The sequence below is a fragment of the Myotis daubentonii genome, chromosome 10, assembly GCF_963259705.1.
Source record: "Myotis daubentonii chromosome 10, mMyoDau2.1, whole genome shotgun sequence".
NCBI classification, from domain to species: domain Eukaryota; kingdom Metazoa; phylum Chordata; class Mammalia; order Chiroptera; family Vespertilionidae; genus Myotis; species Myotis daubentonii.
Genome location: NC_081849.1, coordinates 82,747,855 through 82,774,746, shown reverse-complemented (window position 1 = coordinate 82,774,746; position 26,892 = coordinate 82,747,855). Strand labels below are relative to the sequence as shown.

At 49.8% G+C, this 26,892-nt stretch overlaps 1 protein-coding gene across 8 annotated transcripts in view; it reads left to right on the top strand.

Annotated features, from left to right (window-relative positions):
- The window catches only part of IMMP2L (inner mitochondrial membrane peptidase subunit 2), a 477,803-nt gene that overhangs the window by 10,185 nt on the left and 440,726 nt on the right, over positions 1-26,892 (top strand). For all 8 annotated transcript variants that reach the window (XM_059655893.1, XM_059655892.1, XM_059655894.1 and 5 more), the window contains exon 3: positions 25,324-25,460. In XM_059655893.1, coding sequence (XP_059511876.1) covers positions 25,326-25,460 — 135 coding nt within the window. In that variant the 5' untranslated portion in view covers positions 25,324-25,325. The remainder of the gene's footprint in view (positions 1-25,323; positions 25,461-26,892) is intronic.

Sequence of the window (26,892 nt, the reverse complement as noted above, 5' to 3'; positions counted from 1 at the left end):
TAGTTCAGTCACAGTGTCCCTCCAGTGTAAAATACCGGAGGAACGGCCAGTGACAGACTGGTGCATGCCGGGATAGGATGCTCGACATGTCTGAGCTTGAGACTTCTCAGCGGTGCTTTGTCCAAAATAGAAGTGTCACAGTCCTTTTTACTCAGTGCAGTTGACACTTTAGTCTGTTGCAATCTCGACTTTGTGTAGCTACTTTCTTCTGTTGCCTTCAAAATCCATGCTGTTGGCAAGGACAGAAAGATGGCCTGTCCTGTGGCAAGAGCTGTGAGAACGGCTGTCCCACCATGAGCCCCTAAGGCAGCCATGGGGAGTCAGAGGGGGAGGGTCACCCCGAACAAGGAGCCGTCCGCATGCGTCCTGGCAGGTGCTCTCTGACGTGATATTGAGGATGGAGAGCAAACACTTACCACCATCCTAGAAAAGCTGCAGTAGAACTTTTCGAATGTGTTTGCTTGGAACAGCGTGTCTTCATGGCAACCGATAGAAGGCCGGCAGGTCGGCATAGGGCACTGGGCTGGGTGAGGACATGGCTCGCATCCCCTCCTGGCAGCTGGGCTGCCCACCCGCCCAGGCTCTCTGTGCGGAAATTCCGATGCCTACATTTCGGGGGACCTTCCTGGACGCTGAACCCCAGGTCTTGAAAGGAGGGTAAAAAGCAGCAAGGCTGTGTTTCCCATGCGATGGAGACTGAGCTGTTGGGGGAACGGCACAGATTCAGTCCATTGGAGGCCGTGCTTCTCCGCCTTGGATTCACGTTAACGAAACAGCAGAGCCAGCTCTGGTCCTTTGCATCAGCAATCTCGCACCCGCTCCTCGCTCCTCGCGGTGTCTGGGCAGTTACAGTTGACAATAGCGGATACTTGCTCTACGCCCTTAGGCAAAGTCCAGCGGCACCGGACCTCCTCCCATCCATCTTCCTGCAGTTCTGTCCCCGAGCTGTTCCAGACTGGCCCCCGGGAAGCAGACGTGTCTTTGTATTCAAATCAGTTTCAAGCCTGGACGGGTCAGGGCTGGCTGAGCTCTGGATGGTAGTCAGTGAACTTTGTCCAGTTCTTCAGGCTCTAGCTCACTCCCTTGCTTAACGTGGTTGTGGCTCACAATTGTCCTTACGTTAAGGCAGAAACTTGCTGAAATTGGCCCAAAAGACCCCACTTCACTGGCCCTCTTCACCTCTCCGGCATTTTTCTCTGTTTTCACTCCAGCCTTAGCTCTCTCTACTCCAATCAGGCTGACTTAGAGACAGTGAGCTCTTACTTCCCTTGACTTTTGTTTCATTAAAAACACACACAAAACAAACCTGGGTCACATCTTCTCACTGTCTAGCCCAGTGATGGCGAACCTATGGCACGCGTGTCAGAGGTGACACGCGAACTCATTTCTTTGGTTGATTTTTCTTTGTTAAATGGCATTTAAATATATAAAATAAATATCAAAAATATAAGTCTTTGTTTTACTATGGTTGCAAAGATCAAAAAATTTCTATTTTTGAGACGGCACCAGAGTTAAGTTAGGGTTTTTCAAAATGCTGGCACGCCGAGCTCAAAAGGTTCGCCATCGCTGGTCTAGGGGCAGCTTAAAGCTTAGAGGCCATGGTTCATTCCAGGTTGAATTCCTTGCTCGGGCCTCCCGTAGCACAACATCCACTAGGTTTTCTTCTTTGTCTACCTTTGTCCACTGCACTGGCCTCTGACTAAGTCGCCGTTGAATCAGTGTGGTTTTGAGTGGTCGGGAGAGAGCAGAGAGGTCACCTTGAACTGACCTCGGAAGAAAGAGAAGAACATTCAAAACATCAGGTGTCGTTGGAACGAAGATATAGTGGAGGCCCTCTGTTCCTAAATTCAGGACCAATGAGACACTTAGGCTACAGTAAGGGGCTGTGCGATATATAAATTGAGGTTAGATTGTGAATGACTTCAATATCAGACTCAGCGGGCTATCAATAGGGAGGGGAAATGGGAGGAATTTTGACTGGGGACTCATATATATGTTTTAAGAAGATTAATCTCTGTGTGTGTGTGTGTGTGTGTGTGTGTGTGTGTGTGTGTGTGTGTGTCGGTGCACATTCCTGAACTCGGTGCAGGCATCTTTGTTCAGAATAAGAGAGAGGCTTGGGGGGTTTTGTCTTTTTCCTACTTGACGTTGTCTCACTCTTGTCTTGTTTGGGGTGTGAAAGGTTAAAGTCAGCAGTGCACGGGCAGGCTCCGTAGCCATGTCAGACTGCGAATAAGGAAAAATGGAATTTATTTAAGGAAAAGGGGTTGGGGTTAGGGATAGTCAAAGGGAAGAGGAAGCCAGAGAAAAGGGGGCCTTGGAGACAGGTTCAGGGGGTTGGCCTGGGAGGAGCTGAGGCGGCCCATGGCTCCCCTGGTTGGGGTCTCATGGGGCCCCTTAGAGGTTGGGGATACCTGCCTGTAGGGGTGTGGCAGGGGCGTGCTCCCTGGAGGGAGCGTGTGCGCCAGGCCCTTTGTCCCGAGCGTATTTCTCTCTCTTGCAGGTGGGGAGCTGAGGGAGGTCTCAGAGAGCCTTAATAGAGTGCTCTTCAGCTCTCGGGGTCCTCTTTCAGGGTCGGGGTCTCCACTGACTGGTTGGTGCCGGGGCAGGGGGTCATTATCCAACGCAGCTGGTGCTGAGGCAGCCGAGGCATCACATGTCTGGTTTTGCTACTTTTTCTGGGCCTGGAGCTGAAATACAACCGAGGCCTAGATGGTGTCTTTAGGGAGGAAAAGGTCAGGTTCTACATCACATGACCGCCGACAGGAAGGATCACACGGCCAGTGACATGCTAGGGGAGGAGAGGTCCCCTGGGGGCGAGTTCTTGTTTTCCCAGAGTTGCCCCTTGCTCGGCCGCTGGGCCTTCCGCCTGGTGAGTTTCTGTGCCTGCCCTCGTCCCTGCCCTGCTCATGCCTCAGGGTGTCAGCCACTCGGCTCCTCTGGTCCTGTGTTTACCGCTCACCAAGCCGATGGCGCCGTGTTGTTCTTAGGGCTCCCGCACACTCCTTCCCCTGTAAGAAGCCAGTGGCCGTCAGTGTGTGTGTGTGTGTGTGCGCGCGCGTGTGCGTGCGTGCGTGTGTGTGTGCCCATCAGTGTGTGTGTATGTGTGTGTGTGCCCATCAGTGTGTGTGTGTGCGCGTGCGTGCCCGTCAGAGTGTGTGTGTGTGTGTGTGTGTGTGTGTGTGTGTGCAGTGCCCACCCCGCTCCCCCGCCACGTTCCCACCTGGCGTTGCTTCTCTGTTATAATAGAGCCCAGTTCTACTTGCCTTCTTGCCACGGAGACCATGTTTTCAAAGGTTTTTTCCCGTCAGTGGAGCAGATTATGTTCACTACAGAATCCTATGGACATTGTATTCCAGACTCTCCAGCTCCATCAGAGTCCATGGAAGTTCACGGGGCCTCACAGGGGAGGTGTCTGATTCAGTGGCTTTGCTGGCTTTACGGTTCTGTCTCTGCGAGCTGTCAGCAAGCGGGCTGTTTCACGTTTGCACTGAAGGGACTGAGCTGAGCTCAGAGAGTTGGGAGCCACACCAGCCTTGGAGAGGAACGTGCTCCTCAGCCAGCGTCACACGCCCAGCCTGGTCCCCCTCCCTCTCCCTGGGCCTCGGTGGGAAAGGTGACAGGATACGCAGGTGCACAGCAGTCAGCAAAGGGGATGGCATGGATTCTGAAGTCACTTGTCTTGCTAAGTTTTTTCCTCCGGCGGGAGAGGTGCAGGAAAAAAAAAAAGGCCCAGAGAAAGTGTTTTCCGATCGGCTGCTATTGAAATACTGAGTCAAAGAAAAGGGAGAGATAGCGTCCCAAGGATTGCTCCTTGATTATGGAGCAACATAAAATTGCAAGAGTGATTTCTCTGAACTTTGATTCTCCCTGGGGAACAGTGTGCCACCTTCTCAGCATTGATTTGCATATCTTTTACTTCCCACCAATGTCTGATTGGATCAGAGGATGGAAGTCTGCATTGGCTCTCCTACACCATTTAATTTCGTGGTAATATCAACTGCCTGCTCATTATCTTTGCTTCCAGTGTCTTGGACTGAGGAGTCTGGCTGGTGAGAAAGAGGCTGTGGACACCAGCGCCTGGGGGTGAATCCAGGTGTCTGGGTGGCTCAGGAGACGGCTTACCTTGACCCTTGGCCCAGCACATGTTTTTGCTCTCAGGCAGATGAATACGGGCACATTGGGGGAGAATTCGTCAGACTAGTAGGCCCTGTCTGAGGCAGGAGGTAGCGGGGGTGGGGTGAAGTTGGTCACATCAGCTTTGTCTTTGAAAAGGACGGTTGCGAATGTTTAATAGATAATGTCACTACTGCAGAGAAAGTGGTAGTTTAAAATTAATTGTGTGTGTGTGTTTTTTGTTTTTGTTTTAAAATGTGGCTGATTTTTAAGGACTTTGTCCTGTGTTTGCTTTTACATTTGCTGTACATATTACATATGAAGATTATGCTTTAAACACTGTAAAATGTTTTTCTATTACTAACTAGACAGTTGTGGGAAATGTTACACTATAAAGTTCCCGTTGATTTTGCGGCATTTCCAAGTTTACGTGCTATACGTACAGTTAAAGTGGTATAGCTCCCCTTTGCGTGTGTGAAGATGCGGGTGGTACATGTGGAAGGGACATTGCGAAGGGGCACGATGTTTCGGTATGCAGGAGCCCCCCCCCCCCGCTTTTGTTTGGGGTGAGATGTCAAATCCTAGGAGGCCGGCCATCCAGAGTGCCCCACGGACCACAGGGGCAGGGTTTTCAGCGCGTGAGTACAAAGCCAGCCCTGTCTTTTCCTATTAATTGAAGTTGTGTATAGATCTGTGCTTTTCTCCCTGTTGTACCCATGGCCCTTGGGAAGCTGACTGGAAATGGATGAGGCTTGAGCATTCACCTCTCATGTCCTAGGTTGAATGAACTGTGTATCAGGACAGTGCTGTGAGCGGCATCTGCGTGCTGCCGCCGCAGCTATGAAATCAGTGCCTCATCCTGCTCTGAGTTTATGGGGAGTGGCTGTGAGGCCTTGGAGATCTGAGAGTTCAGTGCACAGGCCATGGGGTCAGATCACCTGGATTCAGCTCCGCTGCTGACCTTCTGTGTGACCTTGGGGAGATGACTCAGGTACCCTGAGCATCAGGTCATAGCTTTTATGAACTGGTGTGCTCAGTGGTGAATGTTGTCCCAGGCACCAAGAGGTTGCTGGTTTGATTCCCAGTCTGGGCGCGTGCCGGGTTTCAGGCTTGTAGGGGGCGTGCAGGAGGCAGCCAAGCAATGTTTCTCTGGCATCTTCGTTTCTCTCTCTCTCTCTCCCTCTTCCTTCCATTCTCTCTAAAATCAATAAAAACATATTACAAAATAAAATAAAATGGGATAAAAAAAGGGATAATATAGGGATTACTTGAGGCAATTAGCATAACAAAAAACTCATAGTATCAATATGTTGATACAGTATTTTAGACAACTGCAAAATAATGAAATTCTTTACTAGACTGAAATTTTTATCTCATTGGTTTCACAATAAAATTGTGTTTTTTCCCCTTCTTTTTTTAACCTTTATTGTTGAGGTTATTACAGATGTCCCTCTTTTTGCCCCCATTGCTCCCCTCCATCGGTTCCCACACTGCCGTGGGCCTTTGTCACCCTATTGTCTGTGTTTATAGGTAACACATATATGCATTTAACAGTGGTTCTCAACCTTGGCTGCACATTAGAATCACCTGGGAATCTTTTTAAAATCCTGATTTCTGGGCCTCATCCTCCGGAAATTCTGTTTCTTTGTTACTAATGTTGTGGCCCCACCCCATAACAAAGACACAGAATTTCCAGAGGATGAGGCCCAGAAGTCAGGATTTTAAAAAGATTCCCAGGTGATGCTAATGTGCAGCCAAGGTTGAGAACCACTGGCATATAAGATCTTTGTTTAACCTCTTCTTGCCCTCCCCACCCTCCTTCCCTCTGAGAATCGTCAGTCTGTTCCATTTCCATGCCTCTGATGCTATTTTTTTCACCAGTTTATTCTGTTCATTAGATTTCTTATTCATTTATTTTGACTTTTAGATTCAATTGTTGATAGGTATGTATTTGTTGCCATTTTGTTCTTCATATTTTTTATCTTTTTCTTCTTCTTCCTCTTCTTAAAGAATACCCTTTAACATTTCATGTAATACTGGTTTGGTGGTGATGAACTCCTTCAGCTTTTTTTTTGTCTGGGACACTCTTTAAATGTCCTTCGATTCTAAATGATAGCTTTGCTGGGTAGAATAATCTTGTTTGTAGATTCTTGCTATTCATCACTTTGAATATTTCTTGCCACTTCCTTCTGGCCTGCATAGTTTCTGTTGAGAAATCAGCTGACAGTTGTATGGGCGCTCCCTTGTAGGTAACTAACTGCTTTTCTTTTGCTGCTTTTAAGATTCTCTCTTTATCTTTAGCCCTTGGCATTTTAATTATGATGTGTCTTGGTGTGGTCCTCTTTGGGTTCTTATTTGGGACTCTCTGTGCTTCCTGGACTTGTAAGTATTTGTTTCACCAGGTAGGGGAAGTTTTCTGCCATTATTTCTTCAAATAGGTTTTCAGTATCTTGCTCTCTTCTTCTGAAAATGTTAGTGCACTTGAAGTTGTCCCAGAGGCTACTTAGACTATCTTTATTTTGGATTCTTATTTCTTTTTGCTTTTCTGTTTGGGTGTTTTTTGATTCTTCATATTTCAAATCATTGATTTGATTTCTCAGAATCCTCTACTCTACTGTTGAATCCCTGTATATTATTCTTTATTTCAGTCAGTGTATGCTTAATTTTTGACTGGTCCTTTTCCATTTTTTTGGCATTCTCACTAAGGTCCTTGAAAGTCTCAGTAAGTCCCTTGGAGGTTTCGAAAAGATTCTTGAGTAACCTGATATCTGTGGTTTTGAACTCTATATCCCATTAGTTTGCTTTCTTCCATTTCTTTCATTTGTGACATGTTTCTTTGTCTCTGTATTTTGGCTGCTTCCCTCTGTTTGTTTCTGTGTATTGGGTAGAGCTGCTATGTCTCCTTGAGTTGGTAGAGTGGCCTTGTGTAGTAGGTGGTCTATAGGGCCCAGTGGCTCAGCCTCCTCAGTCACCTGAGGTGGACACTCTAGGTGCACTCCTTTGTGGCCTGGGTTCACAGTCTTCTTGTAGTTGAGACTTTTGATTGCTGTTGGTGTCACTGGGAGGAATTGACCTCTAGGCCAATTTGCTGTGAGACCAGCTGCAACTACAGTGGGAGAGGTGCTGTGCAGGAGACACCCCTATGGAGCAGGACTTGCTTCAGTGGGGCTTTGGTGCTCACTGAGTCTGCCCCTTGAGTGTGTGGCTTATGGATGTGTAGAGTTGTAATCTGGTATGGTCTGACACTGACCACTGGGTACATTGGCTCATGGATCTCCAAGGAGGTGCAAAGCCAGCCACTGCCTGGGGCCACCCAGCAGGAACTACAGAGAGATCTGCAGATTCCTTCTCTTTGTATCAGGTTTGGAAGTGCCCAGATGAGGCCCAGCTGTGAAGCAAGGCAGGCTGGTGCCGGGTCTTGGGCCTTTTATTGGTAGGTTTGGGGCTCCCTGACCCAGCTGCAGCTTCTTTAACAGGTTGTTAGCCTGAGAAAGGACAGACCATTCATATGCAAAAGCTGCTGCAGGCAGCTTGGGTGGCGTTATAAATTGGATGAGGCAGGGTCTTAGGGAATCACAGGGATGGAGACAACAGAAATGGCTACCGGTCAGCCCTGCAACTGGGGAGATCCCAGCACAGGAACAATGATCTCTGTGAGCACTTCCATCTGGGAGAAAGCCACCTCCAACTACCTGCGCTGATGCCAGACAATCCAGTTCCTCCTTGTACATGTCTGTGTTCCCCAAAGCCTCACCTTGGTGCTGGAGCTCAGAGGAAGCGGGACTTTGTAAGTTCAGTCCATTGTGCCGGCCTTTTAAGAACAGGTGGGTCTCCTGCAGCCTGTGTGTCACTGAGCCCCAATCCGTACTGGTTTTTACAGCCCATAGTTCTTCCTGCCTGTGGGGACTTCTCTTCCCAGCTCTGGGACCCTGGGCTGGGGGGCTGGTGTGGGGCTGGGACTCCTTGCTCCCCTGGGCAGCCTCCACGGAGACGATCTCCCTCCCGATTAAAAACGCGGCCCACATGGGTGCCGGCCCAGCCAGTTCCGCACCTCCTACCAGTCTCAATGCACTTCCTTCGTTACCTCTCTAGTTGTAGGACTTCCACTCAGCCAGCTTTCCGGTGGTTCTGCATGATGGTTGTTGTGTACTTTAGTTGTAATGCTGATGTGGTTGTGGGAGGCGGCGAGTACAGGCCTTTACCTGTGCTGCCATCTTGGTTCCCTTCCCTGCGTTTTTTTCTCTTTTCCCAATTCATGCTGCTTTCAGAGTTTATAGGTTGGCAATTTGTGGAAGAGTACTGCTTGGACGGATTTTGGGAGTGGCCCATCAGTCTATCTTTATTTAAAAAATGAAATACAATCTCACTGTACTGTTAGTCAAAAAATTTAATGTGACTTAAATATTTGTACTGAAGTTAACACTCCAATTGTGGCAAAATCTAGGTGTAACTTTGGCCAAGGAGAAATGACATTTTCAGTGTCCCTGCAGGATTCTGTGCCGCACGTCTCCCTTCTGAACTGACTTGTTATTTGTGGTTCCGTGGTGGTTCCTCCCGCTGGACGTGCGGGAAGAGGCGATATTGCCGCCTTTCTCTTTAATGAGTTGGATAACAAATGGCTCGCTCGGCCCGGGAAAGGTCTCTGGGAGATAGCGGAGTCATTTTGCAGAACAAAGCTGCATTAGGTTCTGAAAAACTTCATTATTCAGAGCTGATAGCTATTAATTTAAGTGGCTTTGAGTTTCCGTATGGCTCATATATTTTTATCTGGCTCATGTATTCCCTAAAATCTATCAAAACTGTTACCGGATTTTCTTTCTAAGCCATTTACTGTAACTACCATTGCGATGTTTTCTAATATCGCTTGATGTTGAGGAGACAATAAAAGAAATACGTTTCTTACAAAATTGAAAAGACCAGGGGGTTATTCTCAGGGCCACTGAGCTGTTGATTAAGTTGAACAACACGCACACACCTATTTGCTGACTAGTATGAAAATAGTTTAGTTTTATGTGTTATTCCTGGTGCTTATTTGCAGGCGGGGGTGCTGATTGATGCTGGAAGCAGGAGTGTAGTAGAAGGTTTCCAAAGTGTGTGTTACCCTGTCCTATCCACCCACGCCCTGGACGTGTGTGTGTTACGTGAGCACAGGTATGAAGTACAGGTCAGCCTAGAGCTGTAACTGTGGTCACCAGGAGGGAGCCCAATTCCTCGCAGCAGCGGTCAGAGCTGGCCTGGGAGCACAGGTGCAATGCTGATGATGGACGGCGAGTCCTGGGCGGAAGGGGGCAGTCCCTGGATTTCTGATATAAAAGGTGAAGGCCTGAAGTTAGTGCATAGAATCAGAGGTGGTTGGAGCTAAGACCGTAGAGGGAGGTAGTCCACGCAAGTAGAAGTTAGTGGCCGCGCCATTGGCAGAGCCGGGACTTGAATCCCAGTTTTCTAATTTCACACTGAGCTTGGGAAGAGGGGAAGAGGTGTGGCCTGGAGCAGGGGAGATGGTTCTTTGGGAGTGACACATGCTGGCTCTCGGAGGGCCTGCTCTGCTCTTTTTAAAAATTTTTATTGATTTCAGAGAGGAAGGGAGAGGGAGAGAGAGGGAAACATCAATGATGAGAGAGAATCATTCATCAGTTGCCTCCTGCACGCTCCCTACTGGGAATTGAGCCCGCAACCTAGGCATGTGCCCTTGACTGGAATCACACCGGGGACCCTTCCGTCTGCAGGCCGATGCTCTATCCACTGAGCCAAACCAGCCAGGTTGGCCTGCTCTGCTCTTGCCTGGCAGCTAATGGAATGGAATCTGACACAATGAAACCAAACTCTCTCTGTGTCAACACAGTACGTGGGTGCGATGTAAGCCGCCTGTGAGATTAAACCACCGGTCAAACCTATTGGTCAGCATCTGTGGATGCTCAGCCGCACTCAGGCCGGGAGGGTCTGTGGGGAGGAGGCAGGCAGGTTCTTCCTTCGAGGCCACAGCTAGTTTGGGGGAAAGATAAGGGACAGCACGGGTACCAGCGGAGGGTGTGGCTGGTCGGCGCCTGGGGGCTTGGAGCTCCCAGTGGGCACTGCGGGTCAGAGGGGAAGATTAGGCTGTTGACTCTCAGCTCCGTGGAGCTCGTGCATAATTACAGGGGAGCCCCGTTTCTCGAACGTCTCCCACCTCAAACAGTTCGCTTCTCAACCTGACAGCCCTTTCGTGCTGCCGCCTGGGGGCCAGCCACGCGTCTCTCAGGTGACAAAGGAGAGAACGCACGAGTCTCAGTCCGTTCACCACTGTTAACATCTCAGGAAATTGTGCTGTGAATATTTTCGTGTTTTTTTATTTTGTTGCTGCTTATAATTGTTAAATTTCCATTTTTTACTGTACATTTCCTTTCCTTTTTGTTTTTAAAGTGTTTATAGATCAAACAGTACAATAGGCATGCACTGTTATAAGAAAGGTTAAAACAGGGAATCCTTTGGGGGTCTGGAACGGATTAATTCAATTTACATGATTTCTAATGGGAAAAAGTGCTTCGATTTTCGAACAGCCTTCTGGAATGAATTAAGTTTGAGAAAGGAGGTTCCACATTATATGTTCAGCTCCAGACGAGTCGGGTTCACCGGACGTATGACTTTACAGAGCTGGGTGCCCACCGCCTTGCCGTCGGGGGCCAGTCTGCACCGCGGCTGCTCCTCACTCCCCCGTGGGCCCCCAGCACAGCCATTCTCACTACTCATCTCCCGGCTGTGGGTGGTGGGGCACCCCTGGTTTCAGCCACCTCATTCCCCCTTTGTGTCTTTATTGGCAAATAGCTAACGTTTCTAGTTTAATGGGAGTTTGGTGGGTTTCCCCACCAATGGTGATTTTTACTAGGAAATGATTGAAGTGAGATGGGATCTTCGTTTACAGCACATAAAACGGCAGCAGCTGGCTGGTATGGGGGCTTTTCTGTGGTTCGGTTAGATTATTGGGTATTCTGTGTGAGGAATCATTAACGTGAAGATTGGTACATAAATAAAGCCATTAAACATTGCAAGATAAATACAGCTGCCCCAGAAATAACCGCACTTCTCAAAGCCCACGTTGGTTTCTCTGCCTGGGCGTTGCTGCAGGCAAATGGCATTTGTTAGTTTAGCTCACGGAGGCTGAAACCTGCGGCGTTGAGCTTCAGCTAAACAAGAACCGGGCAAGGGGTCAGGGCCTGGATGGTACAGTGTGGGCCTCCGTCCACATGGCTCCTTGAGGCAGTGGTTTCAGCCTTTTTCTTTATCGTTTTCTTCTTCGTTTAATGGAGCGAACCCTTCCTCCAGGAAAATCTCTTTTGAAATTCGACCATTGAAAACAGGAACAGGAACAGATGACAGCCGCGTGGCGCTGATGGGAGCAGGGCCCGGGCTCCGCGCTCTGCCCGCTGGTGGCAGCTCCCTCTGGCCCCGGAGCTGCTCAGGGCACCAGAGCACAGATTGAAAAAAAACACCACCACTGCTTTCAGGAAAAACAAGCTAACCATTTCCTACAAGCAAGCTGCTACCAGAAAAAAAAAAAAAAGTCTCAGTGCCCTGTAGTTGCGAGGGTTATGGAAACTCACCTGATTCCCGTTCCTCTCTGCTGCCTTAGGCATGAGGGCTGTGCTCTGGTTTGCTGAGGAAAAGGGCCCCATCAGCCGCTTGCCATTCACTGTACACACACAGTTTACAAACCACTTTCACAGCATCTGCACCTGCCAAGTACAAGCATCGGATGAGAGCCGGGGACAGCAGGTAGACGCAGGCACCTTGCACAGGCACCACGCACACGTGCGCTCACAGGCACCGCGCACAGGCAGCGCGCACAGGCAGCGCTCACAGGCAGCGCTCGCAGGCACCGCGCACAGGCAGCGCTCGCAGGCACCGCGCACAGGCAGCGCTCGCAGGCACCGCGCACAGGCAGCGCTCGCAGGCACCGCGCACAGGCAGCGCTCGCAGGCACCGCGCACAGGCAGCGCTCGCAGGCACCGCGCACAGGCAGCGCTCGCAGGCACCGCGCACAGGCACCGCGCACAGGCACCACGCACACGTGCGCGCACAGGCACCGCGCACAGGCACCGCGCGCACAGGCACCGCGCGCACAGGCACCGCGCGCACAGGCAGCGCTCGCAGGCAGCGCTCACAGGCACTGCACACAGGCAGCGCTCACACGTGCGCTCACACACAGCACGGCCTGTTGCACATGGCTGGGCCGGGCCTTCCCCCCTCATCCATGCCTCCACCATGTCCATCACGTCCGAGTGTGACTTGGCTAGTTGACATGCACAGGAGCTTTTGAGGTTAGCTTGCCAAAATACTTAATGAAACATTATTGTTAGTAGTAAGTGATCAGAAGTGATTTAATCATTTCTTCAGTAAAACGGTGAAGAACATGGACTCCTTCGGGGCAAGTGAGCAAGCGTGGCTGACCTCACAGGAGAAGGCGCAGCGCCTGGAGGTGCGGGTGAGGGCAGGTCTGACGAGCGCTAGGCCAGGGGAGCGGAGGGTTGTGTGGGACCCCCAGGGGGCATCTCATTCAGACTCACCTGGTGGAGTGACAGCTCAGCAAACCTGACAGATGGTAAGAACTGGCCAGCCCGGCCCATGTGGCTCAGTGGTCGATGAACCAGGAGGTCACTGGTTCAAAACCTGGTCAGGGCATGTGCCCGGGTTTTGGGCTCCATCCCCAATGTGGGGCGTGCAGGAGGCAGCCCATCGATGATTCTCATCATTGATGTTTTTCTTTCCCTCTCCCTTCCTCTCTGAAATCAATAACTATATATATATAAAAAAAGAGTTAGCTAAGACAAGTCAGGTGGGGAGAACGATGGAGACAGAGGGAAGGGCGTGAAGAAGGGCTTGGGGACCAGTGAGAGCAGGGCCACTTTGGAAATCCCATGCTGGGTGGGGTCGCCGTGGTGACACAGGCACCTCTTCATAGGAGCCTAAAGGTGGCTAAAGGTGAGGAGCCCGATAGTTGCATAGGAAAGGGGAGTCGCTGAAGGTCGGTGAGCCCCAGGAGGGCGCCCTGGCTGCCCGTCAGCCGTGGGTGATGGGGCCGCTCTCCAGAGCAGGAGGCTGGCCAGCGTGGGAGCCTGCGGGTCTCTTTCCACGGTGACATCCCCGATGGCCTCTCTTCTGACCTCTGTCTTTCCTGATGGGAATTTCACGGCCCGCGAAGCCCTATCACAGGGGAGAGCGACTCAGAGTCTCAGTGCTCACTGCCCAGTGTGTGCCAGGGCCTCAGGTGTGTCTCCCGCTCCCAGGGTGGGAGGCTGGGCGGCTGCACGTGGCTGCCGGTGCTCAGGACACACGCACTGACCCGAGAGGAGTGAATCCCCGGCTCGGGGCTCTGTTTCTGGTTATCGTTTCTCTGCGTCTCCGCATCCTCTAGGCTTAGCCAATTTCAACATCAGATGTTTCCTAACAAACCCACAGGGGTCCGACCACTGACTGCCAGGACTGAGGGTCGTTAACAAAACATTGTGTGTCTTAAATCGTTCAGAGGCACATGCTTTGCATTTTACGACTGGATCCCAAGTTCACTTCACAATGGGATATGCAGCTCTAATCACCAAGGAGTGGCTGGAGCTTTATTTACTCAGCTCAGCGGTTATATTTGGAAATTGCGCAGAAGGGTGGTTGGTTCATTGAAAACCATGTTTGTACCTGCACTCCTGGGAGCTTTGTTTTCAATGTCTATCTGAGAATGACCCTAAAAGACACTTAATTTAAAATAATATTTTAAAATAATAATATTTTGCATTTTATTAAACATCCGTTTGTAAAATACTTATGCTATTACACTAGATTAAAATGATCATTGACTAATTTACCTTTTGAAGCTAAACCCCCAGTTCCTTAACAAGGTCTCATTTCTGAAGGTAATCCAACCCAGCGGTGGTGTTTAGTGGTTGAGATCATTGCTGACGGTAACTGTTTAGGTCAGTGGTTCTCAACCTTCCTAATGCTGCGACCCTTTAATACAGTTCCTCATGTTGTGGTGACTCCCAACCATAAAATTATTTTCGTTGCTACTTCATAACTGTAATTTTGCTACTGTTATGAATCGTCATGTAAATATCTGATATGCAGGATGTATTTTCATTGTTACAAATTGAACATAATTAAAGCATAGTGATTAATCACAAAAACAATACGTAATTATATATGTGTTTTCCGATGGTCTTAGGCGACCCCTGTGAAAGGGTCTTTTGGCCCCCAAAGGGATCGCGACCCACAGGTTGGCGACCCACAGGTTGAGAACCGCTGGTTTAGGTGATCAATTCCCCCGTGTTTAGCCGTAGGAGGGCCATCAAACAGGCCCCTTCCACGTGTCTCCTCCTTTTCCGGGCGCTTCTTCCCTCGGCGGCATCACCAGATGTCCCTGCTCCTCTTAGACCACCTGTGCCCCACGCAGAGTGAACCCCCTCTGAGGAGCCCAGGGACCAGAGTCCTCACTACGGGGGTATCTCTGCTTCTAGGTTTCCAGAAGGTTCTTCCTTGACCGTCCCCTCCCCGCCCCCCCCCCCATGTATTTGTATCTCCCTTTACACCTGGCCCCCAACCAACACCTCTACACATTTGCTCAGGCCTACAGTGCATCTAAAATAAAACTGGTTCCCTCATTGCACCCCTCCCGGCCCCCTCAGCCCAGCCAACGAAATGCTATGTTAAAAAGTTAGTGGGATTAACGGAGGTCGGAAGGAAACTTGTGGAGGTGCTGGTATATTTATGGAGCAGATTGTGGTGACGGTTGCATAGTGTACGCTGATCTCCAAACTCAACTTGTATACATTAAGTGTCTACAGCTTGCTTTTCTATGTCAATTATACTGCAATAAAGTATAGTTTTGTTTGTTTTTTTAAAGGAAGATGACAGGTGAATTGCCATGGTGGGCAATGGAGGGTTAGTATAACTGTCCACTCCCAGCACTCTTCTATGTGAAAGAAATAATAAACATCCTTTCTGATTGTGATACACACACATGCACACACACATGCACATGCACACACATGCACACGTGCGCACCCGCGCACACACACACACAGGGAGCTGATTGGATGAGTCCCTTCTCCATCCACCACAGTGGATGCCTGTCTTGGTTAGAGTCTAAGTGTCTAGCAGGCAAGGACCATGTCTTTTCATGTATAATATGTAATTAAAATGTGTGGGATGCGTCAAGGATAATGAGATCGTTTGGTCCTGTCTTTCACATCTTCCATTAGAAACCATTGCGGCACTAAAATAAAGTTTAATGTTTTGGTTCTTTTTCCCTTTTGACTCATGGGATGTTTCTCTCTGTCTTCGCATTTTGCACAGACTAGCATCGGCGTTTCTCTGGTAATCCCTGGCTGCCTGCTGGAAACTCTTCAGTCCTGCAAAGGCATGGCCTAAGTGTGACAGGGCTTATGGGGACAGTAGGGTTCAGAACAGATGATTTGAATCCAGTGGAATTTGGTAAACAGAACTCACACAAAAAATGACAATCATAATAAAAATGGGTCGCTCTCACCCGGCATTGACACCCAGCGTCATGGTTTTGGGCAGCCCTCAATCCTGATGGTCCTCCTTCCAGCTGGGGGTCCCTTGAAGTCATCCACTTCTGACAAAGACTAATTTCATCAAAGTTAAAAAACCTGATCCCAGGTGTTGACTAATCAGTTTTATTTTAGTTTAAACAGAAAAATAGTGTGCCCTTCTCCATCTGCACGAGCTTCCTCAGGTAACTTACAGATGGTGGAAGTCTTGAAGCCACCAAATGAGACTTTCCCTTTAAGTCTGAGAAAACTTGCTTTTGATGGTATCAAAGCCTTTAGCCCGGCTGGCGTGGCTCAGTGGTTGAGCCTCAACCTATGAACCAGGAGGTCATGGTTTGATTCCCAGTCAGGGCACATGTCCAACTTGTGGGCTCCATCCCCAGTGTGGGGTGTGCAGGAGGCAGCTGATCGATGTTCTCTCTCGTCATTGATGTTTCTCTCTTTCTCCCCCTCTCCCTTCTTCTCTGAAATCAATAAAAATGTATTTAAAAACAAAACAAAACAAAAAACCTTTCTGTGCTGGGAAAGATAACATATGAGCCAGCACAACTGACATCATTGTTCTGTCTATGAGCTAATTTAAAATTTTATTTATTTATTTATTTATTTATGTTTGTTTGTTTATTTATTTATTAATTTATTATTTATATATTTATTTTGATCCTCACCCGAGGACATTTTTCCATTGTTTTTTGAGAGAGAGTGGAAGGGAGGGAGGAGGGGGAGATGGAGAGAGGGAGGAACATCAGTGTGAGAGACACACATAGATTGGTTGACTCTCATACACACCCTGATCTGGGCTGGGGATGGAGCCTGCAACTAGAGGTATGTGCCCTTAGAATCGAACCTATGACCCTTCAGTCTCTGTGCCAACGCTCTAACCACTGAGCAACCAGCTTGGGCTAATTTACATTTAAGAACTATCTGTCGTAGCAGACAAAAACTGATGGTAATTTGCTTTAGGATGTGAAGATAATATATACCCAGCACTGAGAATTTAAATAATGTGGAAAAGTATAGGATAAGGTAGAAATCCTTTGGCTGCCAATAAATACAGCTGTCATCGTTTTGGTTCATTTTCTTCCTCACCTGACCTCTTTCTATGATTAGCATCGAACCGTGACCTCCTGGTTCATAGGTTGATGCTCAACCACTGAGCCATGCTGACTGGGTTACTTTTATATTTTTAATTCTATATTTATCTTTGAATTATGTGGAAGTTATCTTTCTGTGATGATTTCCCCCCTTTAAATTGTGGCTAGTTATTTCAAAATCCTTTGTTATTTCTGCCCCGCCCCCATTAATATCTTTGGATCTTTTCTGGGTTTACTATTTTATTAGCTATGACACACTCAGTGGTTTAAAACATGTTCCCTCTCAGTTTCCACGGTCAGACATTCAGGAGCAGCTCAGTTCACAGTCAGGCTCAGCGTCTCTCTTGCGGTTGAACGTCAGACTTCAACCCAGGCCCAGGCCTCTGAAGGCTTAATCCAGGCGGGAGGCACAGCTTGTGGGTGCTCCCTCACCCACTGGCCCAGGTGCTGCTGGCCACAGAGGGGTGGGGCTATGCCAGGGACCCCTGTCCCCATGGCGGGTGCAGGAATCTTTTTAAACCATAAAGCTCCCTTTTGTTCCATTCATGTGCATGTCCGCTCTGCACGAACATCACAGCTTCTACAGGAACATCACAGCTTCCCATACAGGAACATCACAGCGTCTACAGGAACATCACAGCTTCTACAGGAACATCACAGCTTCTACAGGAACATCACGGCTTCCACACAGGAACATCATGGCTTCTACACAGGAACATCACAGCTTCCACACAGGAACATCACAGCTTCCACACAGGAACATCACAGCTTCTACAGAAACATCACAGCTTCCACAGGAACATCACAGCCTCTACACAGGAACATCACAGCTTCCACAGGAACATCACAGCCTCTACACAGGAACATCACAGCTTCTACATAGGAACATCACAGCTTCTACAAGAACATCACAGCTTCCACACAGGAACATCACGGCTTCCACACAGGAACATCACAGCTTCCACACAGGAACATCACAACTTCCACACAGGAACATCACAGCTTCCACAGAGGAACATCACAGCTTCTACAGGAACATCACAGCTTCTACAGGAACATCACGGCTTCCACACAGGAACATCACGGCTTCCACACAGGAACATCACAGCTTCCACACTGGAACATCACAGCTTCTACACAGGAACATCACAGCTTCCACACGGGAACATCACAGCTTCTACACAGGTACATCACAGCTTCTACACAGGTACATCACAGCTTCCACACGGGAACATCACAGCTTCTACAGGAACATCACAGCTTCTACAGGAACATCACAGCTTCCACACGGGAACATCACAGCTTCTACATAGGAACATCACAGCTTCTACAGGAACATCACAGCTTCCACACAGGAACATCACAGCTTCTACACAGGAACATCACAGCTTCTACAGGAACATCACAGCTTCCACACAGGAACATCACAGCTTCCACTCATGGGTTCACAGAGAGCCACGCCCAGCTGGCGGAATGTCCCATCATGCTGTGCTCTACTGATTGGACCCGGCTGTTGGCTCTTACTGGTCAAGTAGCTAAAAATAGATACACACAGTAATAGTGATAATCTGGGGGCATCCGAAGTCGCTTTCTTCCCCCAACCTCTGGGACTGCTTTGGAATTATGGTAGGGCGCACTGTGTTTCATTTCTGACGCCTGCTTACAGCATTAAATATTTTTTTTACACTATTTCACACTCCATGAGTAATTTTAAATGCTTTGGTTGGCAGATACGTCGCCCCAAGTTGGTGAAATTTCTCAGGCATCTTAAACAGACTCTTCTAATATACCAGCAAGGAGGCAAGGTCAAAACGAGGCCTTCATGCGGGGGAGCACCCACATAACACTCAGCACCCCAGGGGTCCCCGGCCTTCCTGGCCCCAGGTCCAGAGTCCCATCTGCCCTAGTCCCAGCAGGAGCCTCTTTGTACTCTGACCTCTGCGCTGCCTTCTCTTTGAAAACATCTGTATGTGGCCAGCCTGGTGTCGGTTGCGTTTCAAGTGTGTGTGCCATGCGCGCTGGCACTTATAAGCCAAAGGGACTATAGGCACACATTCCACAGTCTCAGTTGTTGTTACTTTCCCTTTTCACTGGGTGAGTCTTCTCCTCTGGCTTGTATATATATATATATTTTTAATGTTTTTATTGATTTCAGAGAGGAAGAGAGAGAGACAGACAGACAGACAGATAGACATCAATGATGAGACTCATTGATCGGCGGCCTCCTGCATTCCCCCTACTGGGGATCGAGCCCACAACTCGGGCATGTGCCCTGACTGGGAATGGACCTGTATCCTCCTGGTTCATGGGTCACTGCTCAACCACTGGGCCACACTGGCCAGGCGATGGCATCTTTATCCGGGGCGGAGCCTGCCCACTGCGGTCTGAACTCCCTGTGGACACGCGGCTGCCGTGAATGGGCTGTGGGCAGCCTTCCAGAACTTCCCACCGTGTTGACAGGTTTCGTTTTTGCCGGGCTGCTCAGGGCCTTGATGTGCTTCCGTGCTCGGGGAGCCTGTGTTTCTAAGTTTACATGTATCATCCTGTTAATAGGAACATCCCGCTGGCCTTGTTTGCGGTCATGTTGCGTTTCCCAGGCCCACCTCTCTGTGACCTTGTCTTCCCAGCTTTGCCCTTAGGGTCTGGGGGCCTTGCTTATTTTGAGAAACGCTCCTATTTCTTTTCCCAACCCCGATCAAGGGAAAAGCCATGTTTTGGCTCTTGCTTTCTTGACTTAAATTTGAGTTGGTGTCTTACACTGACTCACCTGCAGGCATTTGTAGTCTGGGAAAGGAAGCAACACATTTGAGGCATGAAGAGTAGGGGTCAGCATAGGGTTTTCATGAGACCCTGCAATCACGTTCTTTAAAAATTGTTATAGGTCCAGAGATATGGATGCATGGGACAGACTGATAGATCTCAGAAGGAGGGGGCTGGGGGAGTGGGAAGAGATTAACCAAAGAACTTATATGCATACTAGAGACCAAGTGCACAAAATTCATGCACTGGGGGGGGGGGGAAGGAGCGTCCCTCAGCACTCTCGCAATCCGGGAGCCCTTGGGGGATGTCCGACTGACGGCTTAGGCCTGCTCCCCAGCTGTGAGCCTGGTTTCTGGCTGAACAGCACTCCCCCTGTGGGAGTGCACTGACCACCAGAGGGCAGCTCCTGCATTAAGTATCTGCCCCCTGGTGGTCAGTGCACATCAAAGCGACCGGTTGTTCTGCCATTCAGTCGATTTGCATATTAGCCTTTTATTACGTAGGATATGCATAACCCATGGACAGAGACAATAGTGCGGCGAAGGCCTGGGTTAGGGTGGGGGCTGGGTGCAGGGGGACATCTGTAATATTATCTACAATAAAAATAAATTTAAAAACTTTGCCTATTCAGGTTGAGGAGCTAGGCTACAGCTATAATATTCAGAATTCCTGAAATGATCTGTGGTAAAATCTAGTTAAGTAAAAGTTATGTAATTCAAGGATAACATTGTTACCTTCAGCCTTATATAATACTGTAACTTGCTTACATCCATCTCTGTTTTTGGGTCAAAATACTTAATTATCTTTCCATTGGAAATAACTGGCAACGAAGACAAGTTTCATTAGCTGTTACAGTGTCAGACGAGGAACAAGACTGTGTTACTCTTGCAACACACTGTTTGCTGGCGCTATTTTTTGCACAGTGAAGCTATTGCCTTGCAGGAAAACGAGAAAGTTTAATAATGAAACATTCAACTTCTTCATGAAAATATAATGCCTGTTCCACTGACTGTGGAGGCCTCAGGAGACCCTTGTACAAACCGGAGGAGTAGGGTTGCTGTGAAAAGTAATTAAGAAACAGGTAGGAAGCATGTTAGACACTTGGCCAGACGGGAGGTAGGTGAGGGGCGGGGCTGGTTCCTGGGATGCTGGATGATGAGCTTGGGGAGCGGACCGCGTGGCCTTTCCAGGGATGTTTTCCCAGCATTCCCGGGGCTGCCTGGGCCCACTTTCCTCTGGTGTATTTTGTCCTCTTTCTGTGTTAGGTCCTCAATGTTACCATCTTTTTTCCCCCTGCGTCACTCCTATTTCTTAGCTTTGACTTTTGGATGGTTTTGAGATTTTTCTTTTGAGAAGGATGCTTTTTCACAGCTTCTTTTAATTTTTTTTTTTTTAAAAAGCCAATGTCACACACAGCCTAAATGCTAAATAATACCATCTTTTTATTTTCATGTTATATTTTTTTTAGCTATTCAGTAAGTACTCTGATACTGGAAATATGATCTCTTGCCAATTGAGAATATGATTGCTTCAGGAAGAAATAGGTTTATGGTGAAATGATCCAAAGTCCCCTAATTGCCGTGTTTAGGTTGTAGATAAGTACCTGGTGGTTTCATTTACACATATTTAAGTTGCTGCATTGTTGGCGTCGGGTCCACAGTCCCTTTAAATTGCACTTAATGATGGCACTTACGCTTTTGTGTTAAGTTGGAAATAATGTGGAAACCCAGATTCCGTGGTTATTACAGCAGAAAGCCTACGTCCTCTGCTGGCTGCTGGGGATTGCTTAACAGGGTTTTCTCACTCTACAGAAAGCTGTTCTCTGTCCACTTAATTTTTATGATAAACCAGTTTTGAGGAATCTACGGATGGCATGTAAGGCTGAGGTTTGAGATGGGCCTTCGCTGTGAGTGCAGGAACAGGGTGTCTGCTTGGCGATAAGGCGAGGGGGCCTTTCTGGGATGGGTGGCCTGCGCCCGCGCTCAGAAGGCCCGTGGAGTGCGGTGGCTTTTGTTCAATATGCTCCATGGATACAGTGGCGTCATGAGGGGTTCCATGTCGCTAAGGAAGGAAACGAGGCAAGTGGGAGACTAGTTTCAGATGAGCTCCTGCGCCATCGAACCCGAGCAGGTGGCGGGAGGAGGGGCGTTTGCAGGGCAGGGCCTCACGTGGCAGAGAGAGGCCGGCATCGCCAGGAAGCTTGCTGCCAGGGGCCCGCCGAGTGGAACTAAGGTTTTCGCCACCTGAAAGCTCATTTAGAAACCGCCTCTGTTTCAGGAGTGCAGCCACGACCAGGTGTGCCTCCTACTTAAGTGCAGTTTTCTCAGGCGTGATGTTGACAACCGAACGTGGTACGAGAAGAATGAGGGCGCTGATGAAAACGATCCCTCTCGCCAGGATGGCTTCAGTGCCCGGGTAACTGATGAGAGGACTTTTTCTCGGAGGAGGCGGTGTGCGGTGCTTTTTAGTGTGGTCGCTTCCAACATTCACGGCGTGAAGAAAGGACCAGACCATCCCAGTAATTATTGGGCAACGTGTATGGAAAAGGACACGCGTGCGGGGGCAGAACGGGACGCCACAGGACTCTGACCCTCTCGTGTGTCTGACGTGACGGGGACGTGTACCGTTCAGGCCTTCGTTCTGTGCGGTTTCTCAGTATTCGGGGATGGGTAGACGCTTGGAAGTGTGTTATTGTCACGAGGGACAGGTGCCCTTCGCCAGGCAGCCGGGCAGGACTGCGCGGGGATGCTGAGCCTCTCAAAGTGGCGGCCACCTGCTTGCACGGTCGCTTTTGTTTTTGCCCTTGGATGGGGCAGAACCTCACACCTCAGACCAGCCCCCACGCCCCGCCCCCCACGTTCTAGGAGAGAGTCTCAGCAGGAAGCCACTCGTTCGGACTTGGGTGTGGGAGCCGGGGGTGCCCTGGGCTGCAGTGGGATCGTGGAAACTCTGCGTGAAGGGGCAGCAGCCTTTGTCCCTCTCGTGTTTAACATGCTTCTGTGCGCGGTTCCAGCTTCTTTGTTTCCCTTTTAAACTAGTTGTTTCATAAAAGCAAAGTCTTGCCCGGCCGGTGTTGCTCAGTGGTTAAACGTGGACCTATAAACCGGGAGGTCAGGGTTTAATTCCCGGTCAGGGCACATGCTGGGTTGTGGCCTCGATCCCCAGTGTGGGAAGTGTAGAAGGCAGCCAATCAACAATTCTCTCTCATCACTGATGTTTCTATCTCATTCGGTCTCTCCCTTTCACTCTGAAATTAATAAAAATATATTAAAAAAAAATAAAAGCAAAGTCTTTTCTCTTTTTGAAACTTAACATCTCAAACCTAAAAGGCGACTTTGTATCTATTCGTAGCGGGAGCGCTTTTCTCTGTGTTAGTATCTGCAGGCGCCAAGGAGAAATGATAGGAAATGGATAGAAATGCAGGATGCCGGGCTCAGAGAGGACCTTCAGAATGGAAATCAGCACCTTTCTGTTTATGGATGAGGTTACAGATGAGGAAACTGAGGCGCAGAGTGAGCCGGTCAGACAGGCAGCTGGATCTGGGCCAACTCGGCCCCCGACCGTCACCGCTGGGCTCTGTCCTGGGGTCACCGGGGCCGCAGGGAGAGGCGGTGTGGAGCGGACTGCACATGGGGCAGAAGGGGAGGCTCAGAATTCTGTTATGTAACTTCTGTTAATTTTTAAAAAATTCATACCGCCGTCCTGCATGCTGCCTCCTAGCAGGGACGCCATGGCATTCTCCACTGGAACGCATCCCCAGTGTTGATCTGCTGGTGTCCCCAGCTATGAACACAGGCCGTGCATGCAGGGCCCCGGGAGCCGCAGGGAGAACACGTCTGGTCTTTTACTCGGTCACGTGCTGCTTTTGTTCTGAGAACCACAGGTGGACAGAAGCCCGTTTTCCAATTTGCATCTGTCCTGCCCCCCCTCCCCTTTTTTTTTGAGTCTAACTCCTCCAGTGTCTAAGCCTATGTGTCCCGACTGGTGAACACATTTGGGTTCACTGCTTCAGGAGCCCAGGCTTGCGTGGTCAAAGCCGGCTTGCCGACTCCCTGAAACAGGGACGCCCTCAGGCTCCCCGAGATGGGAGCTGTCAGCGCTGTTCTCCTGCATGAAGGAAAGCGCTTACTGTGGGCGAGCAGAAAGTCAGGGTGTCTAAGTTCAGATCTCAGGAAGCTGTCAGAAGCAGGCCGTGTCTGTCCTGGCCTGCGATGGCCACTTAACACCGTCGGTGAAATAGACCGATCGCGCCATGAGTGGGGAAATCCTTCCCTGGGGGCTTGGTTCTGCCGAGAGTGGGGGAGAGAGCGAGCTGAGGAGGTGGGCTCCTTGCTGGGATGGGAAGAGGCAGGCCTCACCCCATAGCATCTGTATACCAGTGGGACTTCCTAGGGTGACCTCTCCTTCCTTTTTAAATGTCAGAAACCAGCCCTAACCGGTTTGGCTCAGTGGATAGAGCGTCGGCCTGCAGACTGGGGGGTCCCAGGTTCAATTCCGGTCAAGGGCATGTACCTTGGTTGCGGGCGCATCCCCAGTAGGGGGTGTGCAGGAGGCAGCTGATCGATGTTTCTCATCAGTATTTCTAACTCTCTATCCCTCTCCCTTCCTCTCCGTAAAATATCAATAAAATATATATATATTTTAAAAATGTCAGAAACCAACAGAAGTTCAAAGAAGAAAGTAGTCACCCTCTGCCTCTGGAATTCCCAGTATCTGGAATTCACCGCTCTTAGCCGGTTGATAAGCCTGCTTTTTCCCAGTCTCTCTCTAAAACTTGAATAACTATACAAGTGACATCAGGTGTTTGTTGAAGGATTAAAACAGTAATACAAGTGATATTGTTTTACCTACTTTTCTATGTACATACACATTCATATAGAAAATATACAGTGGTGTTTGGGAAGAGTTTTTAAATGATGGAGAGTGGTTGTCTCTCATTTAATGCTGCGGGCAGTTACAGGGCCTCCACAGCACTGGGTACTCGGGACCCCTTTATTCTGTGGCTCTGCCATATGTATTTTTTTAAAATATATTTTTATTGATTTCAGGCAGGAAGGGAGAGGGAGAGAGAGAGAGATAGAACCATCAATGATGAGAGAGAATCATTGATCGGCTGCCTCCTGCACACCCCACACTGGGGATCGAGCCTGCAACCCCGGGCATGTGCCCTGACTGGGAATCGAACTGTGACCTCCTGGTTCAAGGTTGATACTCAACCACTGAGCCACGCCGGCCAGGCTGCCACCTTTAACTTGAGAAGGCCACTCCTGCTCCTATCACCACCTCGGTATCACAGGCATCATGAAATGAGCAACAGGAAAGGGAGGGCACACTCCTTGTAAGGGTGCCATGTGGGAGTATGTCACTTCTGCTCATACGCCATTCATCAAACCTGGTCACACAGTCACACATAGCTGCAAGGGAGGCTGGGCAGCCACTGAAGTGTCTCATTGAAACCTCTATTATGTGGAAGAGAACAGGTGAGGGTACGAGAGGCACCTCATCGGAACCCTCAGCCACAGGACAGGGTTTGCTTTTTCCCCCGTACCTGTTGCTTTGTGGGGAAACATTTTCCACGGAAGTTATCAAGTGGACTTGAGCTACTGAAAAGAGTTACCCAGAGTGAACGCGTTTCCCTCTGGGATTTTAAGTCACGTTTATTCCAGTGGTTACAGGGTCGTGTGTGAGATATATTGAGATGAGGTGGCTTCTCCTTAAACTCTTACTTTTTTTCTGGTGCTGCTTTCTGCTTCTTTTTTTACCGTTTTCGATAGTTGTTTGATACTTAGTTTCATACTTGTTTTTCTCTGTGTTGGCAGGTATGGCGCCGGCTCAGGGCTGGGCGAGACGGTACTTCAAGGCCTTCTGTAAAGGCTTCTTCGTGGCGGTGCCGGTGGCCGTGACCTTCCTCGACCGGGTGGCCTGCGTGGCGCGAGTGGAGGGAGCATCCATGCAGGTGACAGTGAATGCGCCTCCATTCTCACAGCACCCGCGTCACTCTCTCTCAAGAGACGCGGTCTCTCTGTGTCACTTCTGTGCTGGGACCTGAAAGGCTATAGAAAGACCTTGAGGTTTAACTTTCCTGACTTTTTTTTAATAAGGTTTTTCCAATGTAACTCACAACCAGAGGAGAGGCGAAGAGAAATAATTACCGGATTGTTATCTGTATCTCTCTATATATCTTTTTAGGAATTGTAAATGGAGGTTCTAAATAAGTTGTTTTTTTTTTTTTTTTTATCCTCCCCCCTGGATAGTATATTGATTTGAGAGAGAGAGAGAGAGAGAGAGAGAGACATAGGTCGGCTCCTAGGTGTGTGCCGTGACTGGGAATCAAACCCACAACCTTTTGGTGCACGGGAGGAGGATGCTCCATCCAACTGGGCCACCCGGCCAGGGCGTAAATGGCGGTTCTAAAGAAATGTCACTGGGTTGCAGGCTCCATCCCCAGTGGGGGGCGTGCAGGAGGCAGCTGATCAATGATTCTCATTATTGATGTTTCTAGCTCTCTGTCCCTTCCCCTCTGAAATCAATTTAAAAGAAAAAGAAAAAGAAAAAGAATGACCAGTAGTTTGGGGAGAGGCTCAGGCAAAAGCCAGACCCCAGCGGGCGCAGGGCCCTCCCAGGCCTCCGGGCTCCTCAGGCTCCGGGCTGTGCTGAGGGGGAGCCCTGCGAAGAGACGCTGCCCAGCCCGCCCGGGGCAGCCTGCGGGGCTCAGACAGGTGATGCCCCACTTCTCCGGGAGGCTCACCTCCTGCCCCGGAAGTGGTTCTTCCGGAAGTCAGCGCGGAGGGTCTGTGTGGGGGCTCAGGCAGGTGTCACCCATCTTCCCCAGGAGGCTCACCTCCTGCCCCGGAAGTGGTTCTTCCGGAAGTCAGCGCGGAGGGTCTGTGTGGGGGCTCAGGCAGGTGTCACCCATCTTCTCCAGGAGGCTCACCTCCTGCCCCGGAAGTGGCTCTGCCGGAAGTCAGTGCGGAGGGTCTGTGTGGGAGCTCAGGCAGGTGTTACCCATCTTCCCCAGGAGGCTCACCTCCTGCCCCTGAAGTGGCTCTGCCGGAAGTCAGGAGGCTGAGGGTCTGCGCGGAGCTCAGGCAGGTCAGCACGGAGGGTCTGTGCGGGGAGGACCAGGGCTGCAGCCAGAAGGGCGTGGGTCCGGTTCCGCTCCGAGGCCAGGGCCTTTCATGGCGGCCTGAGCGTCAGCCTACCCTCCCGGGGGCTCCTGTCCGGGGAGCAGGCGCCATGGCTGGGTTTGCAGCTTTAAGAAGCTCGGGGCCTGCGCGCCTCCCCCAACTCGCGGTGGGAACAAGCCCAGAGGGAGGTGGGTGCCGGCCTCCACCTGGTGGGGTCACGGTGCCGCCTTCGGGCCGGTGGGTGATGGGCGACAGGAGTTA